Source organism: Lethenteron reissneri, chromosome 22, assembly GCF_015708825.2.
Source record: "Lethenteron reissneri isolate LAM-NWPU_2019-01 chromosome 22, ASM1570882v1, whole genome shotgun sequence".
In the NCBI taxonomy this organism is placed as follows: Eukaryota; Metazoa; Chordata; class Hyperoartia; order Petromyzontiformes; family Petromyzontidae; genus Lethenteron; species Lethenteron reissneri.
Window position 1 is genome coordinate 6090666 of NC_083800.1, and position 10495 is coordinate 6101160.

Genomic DNA, 10495 nt, shown 5'->3' on the forward strand with positions numbered 1-10495 from the left:
CAGGCCAAGGAAAGCTGTAATAGCAACGCCTGCCTTGACATATCAACGACCACCCCACCCCCCACCATGCCTTCCGAACCAAAAGGATAATGAGAGTTGAGTGGAGCCCTCAACTGATTAAACCAACGGCGTTTATTTTGCAACAATTGGCAAGACCGGTTTGGACGTCGCTCCCCTGTGGCGCCACCTTTCGGACGATGTGGACACTAACTTGGGTATAATTTTCGATTTAAAGGTTTCGTGACTGCAGAGATTCATCTTCTTGGTTCTTTCGGTAAAGTCACGTAGAATGGAAATAATAAAATAATAAAAATAAAACATAATAAAATAATTCTCACGACGTTTCAGCCACAACGCAAGTAGCCGTCCTCAGGTGGAGAACAAGTCTGTCTCCTCATTCTACGTGACTTTAGCGAAAGAATCAAGAAGTTGGGTATAATTGTATTGTACCAAAGGCTGCAGTCACACAGCTGCACGTGCTTGGTTTATCCGCATTGACGGTGGATGACATTGGTCCCGAGATGTGAACGCGTCTTTTTTACCTGCGAAATAGGCACAGGGACAAACGCAGATTATGCACGAACTTTAAAATATATATTTGATTGCTCAATTTTATTTTTGCAGGCGATATTCGGAATTGGTACATTTGTAAGTGCATGCTTAATTGGGGAGCTATTACAAAAGTGATGATTAACTTCAATTGACACTCACCAGGTCAAAGAGTTAAATGAATACATTTAATTACGCGGGTGGGCCCTTTCAGATGTATTCTGCCATGGATTAGCAGTCATGGTTTAAAGGTTCACCATCAAAGGCGATGTGTGTTGAATTGTCACGAATCAAGCATGCAGTTTGATCGAATCCGTTTTGTGTCGTCCTTACCATACCGCGTGTATTGTTTCTCGTGTCTTGGCCTCATTGGTACACTGACATATCAACGAATACGTTTTATTGGGAATACCAAGGCCGAACAAAGCTGCATAAATGAGATGGATGTAAAATATAAAACAATACAAACGAGATGGTCAAACGACACAAAAATGACTAAATTTCTGAGGTTGGCAGTAGTGGGGAGGTGGTGAATCATAACAGCCTTGTAAGACACAGGATCATATAGACAAGGCAGTGAGGAGCAGTGGATGTGAAATGTGGGTGTACCCAGGCTGTGGGTGGCGGTGGCTAGGAGCGGGTGGCCGTGGGTCGCTGTGGGGAGTCGTGGATGGCTGTAGGTGGTAGTGGGTGGTGGGGGGAGCGAGCAACTGGGAAGCGGTGTGGGGGCGGGGGGTGCCACGGTGAGAATTGGACGGGGCTCTATGGGGTAGACGTGCGGCTCGCGCGGTGCCGTGCTGTGTGCGCGCGAGCGCGAGATGCGTAAGCGCCTGTGGGAGGCATTCTCGCTCGCGCTCTGCCCCGCGGTATATTCCTGTGCGAGGCCACTCGGAGGCGATCCGAGAGAATTCCAGAAACCTCTCCCGAGGTGAAAGGTCACCGTGAAAGTGTCCGAGGAAGGTAAGCCCCATGCCGTTTCACCTCCGTTGGAATTGTGACGTGCGTAAATGTAGTGTTTGTACGGACGAGATTGAATGGTGCGTTAAGCTCACGACGGTTGTGCCTGAGTTGACCGACATGCATAACTCTGTGTCACACGACACGAGTACGGTGTCGCATTGAGACTCGCGAGCCAGTGTGTGTGTTTGTTCAATTCATGTCAATCGATGAATTACCTAATATAGGGCGAGGAATTAATTGTCCTGAGGCTATGAGATATCGATCAATGTTTTTCACCACCGGTGAGTTCGCAGATGTTAACGTGTACACCGATGATGCAATTTGTATTCACCTTTACAGAAATGGCTAATTTATTTTAATTATGTCTCCATTTAAATCAAGATCTCATTCTGCAGATAAAGTTAGTGCAATGTATGTGCGGCAACGGTCGAACAAAAAAGGCATCGGAAAGACAGAAAAGGAACAAAAGGATGAGAGAACGCTCAATGCACAAGAGGATAACGGCATCATTCAAATTCATATAACCAAGAATAAATTCATATTCTTGGTTCTTTCGATAAAGTCGTGACTTTATATGAATCCCTGCAGTCACGAAAGCTTTCAATCGAAATCATTCAAATTGTTAAGGAAAGTAAGTGGGCTTGGGCAGAAAACGTCGTCGCTGGAATGGTTGATGGCTCATAGCCAAGAATAATATTTCTAACAGGGTGACAGCCAAGGAGTAGAACACTTTCACAAGGAGATGGAGCGATCAAAGCAGCCTGCGTGCTGGCGCTGGGTGGATTATTACATCGCATGATCATGAGAGGTGGCGGCGGCTTGGGAAGAATTTCATCCAGCAGTGGATTGGCCATGGCTGATGATGACGATGATACAGAAATGGAGATATATATGTTAAGAAAACGACACTGCCTTAAACTTCGTATGTTTTTTCGATTTGATTTTCAAAATGCTTCAATTACCTTTCACTATTGTACTGTGTATTGCAGGTCCCCCTTGCAAAAAGACACGTCTACACTCGATGGGCTATCACCTGGTTGAAATCAAAGGGAAATGAAGGAACTAACGAATTAAATGCACCAGGCTCGGAGCAATAGATGCACGTGAAGAGATAGAATAAATAAATAATATTTTATCTGGAAAGTGCTGGACGTCAGTTGGAAAAAAATAAAGAAAAAAAACCTCACTGCCATAAACGAGCACTCTCTGATGCTTTTACCTCTAATCTATATTGAGAAGCTTCCCCTTAGATGTTAATATTTCAAAGGCAATATGCAGTCTGTAGCGATATCGTGTCATGGTCAAGAAACATTCCCGTAAGAATGCATCCAACTAAGTTCAGTGCCTTGCTGTAGGAGGTAAATTTCAGGCTGCGTCATGGATCGTTGTTTGCTCAACTGATTGCAGCGAATGCAATGTGTGTGCGAGCTTTAAATGCCACGAGGAGATGCACCGTGGTGAAAAGAGCCTTTGTGGGTTTTTTTTTTTTAGTATTGGTATTTTTCTTTTTACCGACTTTGCAAACGTTATCGAAAACCTTTCATTTCCCCCCATCATCATCATCATCATCTTCAAGGTGTGGAACGTCCGTTACCGACCACCTCTGTCACCATCAAAAATCTTTACCCGAATCAATAACCATTACCATCGAGTTATTATGAACGGCTGATCGCACCAGATTGCTTATCCACATTGGAAGAGGCAAGATGGATATAGGCTGCATGAGCACGCAAAGGGAAAAAAAGCTGATGGTCAAAACCACACAATTTTAATCCCCAAGTCAGTTGAACCCATCTCTTCTAATTAGTCTTCCGGTAAAGTCCAGCTCGCGCCTATGATAAACGACACTTTAGGAGCAGGGGATATTAACGGCCTATTTGTTGAGGTTTTTTTTTGCTGACAGCTGCCGCTCGCTTTACTCGCAAAGGTTTGAGAGATCAATACATCGCTCAGGGCGGCCCTTCCTCTGCCAATGCTGGATATCACATGTGCAGAGCAATACCGCGGTGGGCAATCTGTACTGCAGCCACTGCGATTAGATCTGTGATGATGTGATCTACAACCTGTTCAAATGTGTTTAAACATATGTGTGTGTTTTGGATCGTATATTGGCTGAGGATGTAATGCCATTGCATGACACCGAGAAAAGTCTCATCGAGCCTGGGGACTTTTTTTGTTATTCAGAGGACCTGCAATTCGCATATTTGGCCAATTTCATTAGTGAGTGTTTGGCTTCATGTGGGAGGAAACCAGAGAACCCAGAGGAAATCCATCATGCATACAAGGTGGTAATGCTCAATGAACTATCCACACAAGTAGATTTAAGAATACATTACTCAATCCCCTGACCACCTCGCAGCCCAAACCTACAACACGTGGTATCCCCAGGCAGGTTCCCATCCTAAAATACTAACCAGGCACAACCATGCTTAGCCTCTGAGAACGGAAATAAGCACGATTCATTGCAATGTGCGTCACATTCAGTGTCATTTGGTTATAGGCTATTTTACATTCAGTTAGCGGTGCGTGCGAGTGTGTCCGTGTCGAATGCGAACATTACCTGGGCTTCGCGTATATCGACTCATTCTGAAACGACGGCTCCGTATTTTGTGTCTGCATCAGAAGTTTGGAAACAAAGGCGGATGAGCGCAGTGTTGGCCTCTCCACCTCCTGGTGCAAATCTAAATATAGGTCAATGCCAACATTCAAGGAGTCTAAATGGGAGATATCTGTCCTTTAATGTTTGCTATTTGCAATAGCCACTTTCATGTTGTCAGAACCGACTACAAAGCCGATGGGGTGCACAGAATGTGAAGGCCGCACTTCTGTGCCGCAAATACATGACAAGCGAAAAAGGTTGGCAGGTAAGGTGAGTTGAAAAGTGAGGAGCTACCCTGCATACATTAATGTGAAGATGCTGGCTGGAGAACCAAGGAATGGTTTAGACTACAGCGGGTATGTTGATGCACTTTCGCAAATGCTATTGGATTCATCTTCTTGGTTCTTTCGGTAAAGTCGCGTAGAAGGGAAATAATAAAATAATAAAAATTAAACATAATAAAATAATTCTCACGATGTTTCGGCCACAAACAGCCGTTGTGGCAGAAACGTCGTGAGAATTATTTTATTATGTTTTATTTTTATTATTGTATTATTTCCCTTCTACATGACTTTACCGAAAGAACCAAGAAGATGAATCCCTGCAGTCACGAAAGCTTTAAATCGAATTGCTATTGGATTGCTACACAAAGCGAGGCATGCAGAGTATTCCCCGCATTGTGATTGATCCAAATAATTGCGTTCAATTACGCTAAATGCCCATTATCTTAGATCAGTCGCAGACGTTCTGCTATGCTTACTCATAGCCAGTTTACCAATTTAATGCATTTTGTTTAATCTCATGGAATGCCATCTTATCGGTGTAGGATATTATGCAAGTTCGCCGTAATGCGGTAATGTAATATCATCATCATAATCAGCCACGGTCAATCCAGTGCTGGTCTGAAGGTCTCCCAAAAACCTCTGTCATCTCTCGCAATCCTGTGACGTAGAAATTCACCTGCACACGAGCCGATTTCGTTACTCCATCTCCTTGAGGATCGTTCTCTGGGAAGCGTTCCACCCATGAAATACTGTATAATGTATACTTAATAATAATGTAATTTCAACACCGTGTACCAATATTCTGCACGGAGGGTGCAATATTTCAGGGCACTTTGTACTGCACTATGAACCCCCTGATGACAATCGTTCACTTATTGGCGCGGCTAACATCGACGTGAACTGGTCCTGAGCCGACCCCCCACCTGAGCAAGGTGCGTTGACCAGCTCGGTGAAATATGACCGAAACAACCCCCAAAGACCAACTCGGCATGGCGAGGGAGGCCTTCATTCAGCCTGGGATTGACAAAACTGGATTTAGATAATTGATTGAAATTAGCGCTTTTTTTAATTGCAAAAGTTGATATCAAATCCCCCATGCCCCTGTCCACGCAAATGTTTTAATGAGCACACCGCAGTTCGTGCGATCGGCAAGTCTCATATGCTGGGATGACGTGTGGGCAATAGAATTACCCCCTCACTCAATCTCTCTCGAGTAGAGGAGGGCCTTGCCGTGAGTCGTAACATCAGCAAGCAATTACAGGGCGACGTCGTTACCTTTTAACGTGCGTATATTCTGCATGGCTGTCCGCGCATCGCTCAGAATTTGAAAGATTCGCGATTGCCAAGGTGCAGAGCGGCAGGAGATTTTGTTTCCGTGTGACCGCGTGCGTTCGCTTTGATGACAAAAACATTTGCTTTTACAATGATCGCAGTCTGTGTCTGCACATCAGGTACTCACTCCCGGATCAATAAAGCCGTTGTCGCAGCCCACACGGCCAAACATTTGCAGTGAAACAGCCACAACATTCAGGCAGTGGTGCAAAAGTGACCTAGAATATGTTTTTTTTCATCTTTCTCCCTGCCCAGCTCACATGCACATCGTGATAAGTGAAACAATAGTTCATAAAAATGAGCCTTTCTTCAATTACCATATATTTACCACATCTGGTGTAGATAATAGCCCCATGCTGCGTGGCAATGTAATCATTGCGAGAACCATTTGCAGCCAGCGTTGTTGTGTGCCACACAAAAGTGCACCTCACGCTGCAAATGCGCATTTTTGGCAGTGCAACGGGACCCATCTGTGATATTGAGTGCGGGTGTGTGTTGGTTTGTATGCATATGGGAGCGGTAGTGTAGCGGTTAGCGTGCTGCGCTATGAACCTGGCGACCCGGGTTCGATTCACGCTCACGGCCAACACCGGTGACGATTATCTGAACCGGTCCTGGGCCTCCCCTAGGTCGACTCAGCCTTAAATGAGTACCTGGTGCGGTGTGTAAACATCGCCACTGGGGAGACAAAGACGGTCGGGCGTGATGCTGGCCACCCACCTTCTCGTGTACCGTTCCGGCCTTCATATGTGCTCGCTAACAGCACTTGTCCCTACAGTCTGTTAAGGCTATATGGGAGATCTTTATCTTTATATGGGAACTGGCAATGCAGTGGTTGGCGCACTGCGCTACGAACACGGCGACCCGAGTTTGATTCCCGCTGACGGTCAACGTCAGTGACGAATATCTAAACCAATCGTGGGCCTTCCCTAGGTCCACTCGGCCTGAAATGCGTGCCTGTTGCCTGTGTCAACATGAGCACTAGGGGCGTGCGTGGTGCAGAGCCGCGGAGTGACGGATGCGGGGGTTGGGATGGGTTGGGATGCGGACGAAATTACCCCCCACCTCGCCCTCTTGAGGCCTCGAAAATTATTATTTTATTGATACCTATCTGAGAAAATGTTTTGTTTTATTATCAAAAGCGTAATATGTTGGGACTGTGCCCCCCGTTCCTTGAGAAGTTTCTCGATCAGCAACGTCTCTGTGGCTACCACTGCTGCGTCGCGTGCGCTCGTTCCGCGCCTACGACGAGCACGGTGTAGCTACGTAGGGTGCGAAAGAAGTTCAACCTGCATACACGCGCGCATACATACGCCCCGGCCTCAATAGGCGCTCGCCAATAGCACTTACGTCCGATCACCACCACCACCGTATACATTGACGAGACTACACGGGGACCACATTAGGTTGTGTGCGCCAGAGTAAAGAGGTGTGTGCCTGCGTGAACACATGGCATATGTGTGTGTGTGTGTGCGTGGGGCCATCGCGCATGACCAGCTGCATCGCGCGGGGCGCTTCGCCGGCGTGTTTGTGTGTGAGAGAGAGAGAGTGCGTGGGTGTCCTGGTGTATATAATATCAGGAGGTGCGTCAACGTCCGATCCGCTGCAAAGGCGTTACACGCACTCGGCGTTCGTAGCAACGACCCAAGTTTGATGTGCGCGGGGGAAGGAATTTGAAAAAAGGTGCGCCTAGGTGAGCCGTCGTCTTCTTTTGCTGCTGCTGCCGATGGCAGCGATGTAGATAGCGGTGCTATTTCCCGCGTCGTCGCTTGCCTAATCGGGCATCGCATTGCTTCAATTGTGTTAAAGTGCCAGAGAATATCGACCTGCTGCCCGGAACAAAGCTGAACTTCCGCGGTTGAGCATAGCAGCTGATGCATTCTATTCCAGAACCCATCGCGACGCGTGGCGGCGGCGGCGGCGGTGGTGGCGTCTCTGGTACCGCAGCGAACTCTCTTGCAAGAACAAAAAATTCGTGGATTTTCAAACCGCGCGCCAATTGCGTTGTTTGAAGCGCTCACGTGCAGCAGCGATGGTCCGCTTGCTAACAGCGCCCTGCATTGTTCGCGACGTGCTGATCGGCGTGCCTATCTCCTTGCCAGATGAAACCCGCCTTATCTTGATGCCCCGCGGGCTCACCAATCGCTCTCTAAACGGCAATTGCGTCCATCGGGGGCTCGCTGTGAATCGTTAGCGCTAATGCCATTGCCGCTTTCCCACAGATAAGCCCTGCAGGTGACGCGGGGGAGGGGGGGGGGAGAGCCGAATCGCGCAGGTGTTTGGAGGAGAAAGCAAGAGGAAGCTGTCGTGCGGATCCGACCTCGCGCGCTCTCCTTCGCCATGGCACCGGAGGACCTGGAGGTGGACATCAACACGACGCTGAGCGAGGAGCGAGGAGACGACGCGACCGAGACGTCAGGCGCCGAAGGCTGGGCTCTCGCGTCTCCCGAGAGCGGCCCGCAGCCCAGCCTCGTCGTCGCGTCTGAGCTCGGCGTGCGGGACAGCACCAAGCTCCTGGGCGTCCAGGTGGTGCTCATCGCCGCCTACTCCATCATCATCCTGCTCGGCGTGGTGGGCAACTCGCTGGTCATCTACCTGATCGCGCGCTACCGCGGCATGCGCACCGTCACCAACTACTTCATCGCCAACCTGGCGCTCGCCGACCTGCTCGTCAACGCGCTCTGCCTGCCCTTCACGCTCGCCTACACCCTCACGGACGAGTGGAGCTTCGGCTCCGTGCTCTGCCACCTGGTGCCATTCTCGCAGGCGCTCGCCGTGCTCGTGTCGACGCTCACGCTCACAGCGATCGCGCTCGACCGCCAACGCTGCATCGTGCATCACCTCGAGAGCCGTCTGTCGCAGCGCGTCAGCTTCATCATCGTGGCCGCCATCTGGGGTCTGGGTGCCGTGCTCGCGTGCCCGCTGGCCGTCTTCCGCGAGTATCACCACGTGGAGTTCCCGGGACTCGGCCGCAGAGCCGTGTGCACCGAGAGCTGGCCGGGCGGCCAGGAGCGCGACGCGATCATCTACAGCGTCTCCATGCTCGTGCTGCAGTACGTGCTGCCGCTGTGCGTCATCACGTGCGCGTACGCGCGCATCTGGGCCAAGCTGAGGAGCCACGTGAGCCCCGGAACGAGCGGCCGCGCCAACGTGGACCGCCAGTGCCGTCGCAAGAAGACGACCAAGATGCTGCTGAGCGTCGTGGTGGTATTCGCCGTCAGTTGGCTGCCCTTCAACGCCTTCCAACTCGCCAGCGACATCCACGGCCGAGTGCTGGACCTGTCAGAGTATAAGCTCGTTTACACGCTGTTCCACGTGGTGGCCATGTGCTCCACCTTCGCCAACCCGTTCCTCTACGGGTGGATGAACACCAACTACCGCAACGGCTTCCTCACCGTGTTCCGCTGCGAGCGAAACACGGACGCGATCCGGCCCGAGACTGAGTTGGCATCGATGCGCACGCGGTCTCTCAGGGACGGACCTCGCCGACAACTGCAGCAGCAGCAGCAGCAATGTGTGGCCTCTGGAGTCAGAGCCGACGCCACGTCGGGCAGGACGCAGACAACCACCAGCAGCTTCATAGACGGCCGCCGTAAACGCGTGCTGGCGGAGAGGGATGTGGAGCGGCATGGGAGGCCACTCGCCGGCACAGCGGACGAGAAAGCGCCTCTGCCCAGTGTGGACACGTAACATTTGATCGAATGTATGTCGACTATGGCCTGGCAGTTGCGCAGTGGTTAGCGCACAGCGCTGTGGTGAGCCTGGCGACCTGAGTTTAAATCCCGCCTTGGGCATCATAGCCCATCCACCCTCCTCACCCCAACGCTTTCACCAACCGGCGCTGACCAGCGTCCTGAAGTATGGTCGGGCAACCCCTTTGACCGACAGCAGTAGATTGACGAAAGGCCGCACACCGACGGTAGTGTACTGGTATACGCTGCCTATAACATTGTTGTTTCAGTCGGTGCCGGATTTGTAGCAGTTCGGCCAAGGTGATGTGTTTAAGGTTTTTTCTTCTTATACAAAAGCAAAATAATTTATCGGCGCAGGGAGCCGTGGATTTGAGACAACGGCACGGCATCCTACAATGTGCGTTCGTGTTTCATTTGATGGTGGTGGTGGTGATGATGATGATGACAATGATGGTGTGTGTTGCCTGCAGTCAGTATACCTCCGATACGACGCATGAGTGGACGATATTCAAGGCTTCAACCCGAGCAGACGACCAACCGTTCGGCTCGCCGTGAAGGTCTCACGCACGCAACGAACACGCGAGCATTCGTGCGCAGAGATCGCGTGAAGATCGCACAGAGAACTGTGCTTGCCAAGGAAGCCGAATTTGTAACGACTGCATTAATTGTTTTTTTTTTACGGAGCGCACCTTTTAATGAACGAGATGCTATGTATTTGGCTACTGCACAGTTACGTACCAGTTGCGTATCTCATTAACACGTGGTAGGCTTTCGCGACGAATATCATCCATAATACAGGTTTTTTGGGGGGTTAGATCGCGTAAATATATAAATGTGTCGTTAAACCCGCCACCACCCGACACAGCCAACTAGTAATGTTTGTCACCTAAGCAGAACACTTCGCGCAAGAAGATCACACAAGTGTAGTCATCACATCTACCCCTCTATTTAAGGAACGAAACAGGAGGACTTCTCCACAAATCTGGCTGTCGCCTGATGAAGCTAGTTGTAATTACTGGCGAAACGTTGTACTGAGATTGTAAATGTTGTGGCTTGGCTCTCCAACACACAACCGGTTA

At 49.8% G+C, this 10495-nt stretch overlaps 1 protein-coding gene across 1 annotated transcript; it reads left to right on the forward strand.

Moving 5' to 3' along the window:
* The first annotated feature begins 1376 nt into the window (after window positions 1-1376).
* NPY2R (neuropeptide Y receptor Y2) lies at window positions 1377-10114 on the forward strand. The gene is made up of 2 exons (XM_061556133.1): window positions 1377-1509; window positions 7947-10114. The coding sequence occupies exon 2, from the start codon at window positions 8065-8067 to the stop codon at window positions 9412-9414; it is 1350 nt and encodes a 449-aa protein (XP_061412117.1). The 5' UTR covers window positions 1377-1509; window positions 7947-8064; the 3' UTR covers window positions 9415-10114.
* Window positions 10115-10495: the final 381 nt, after the last annotated feature.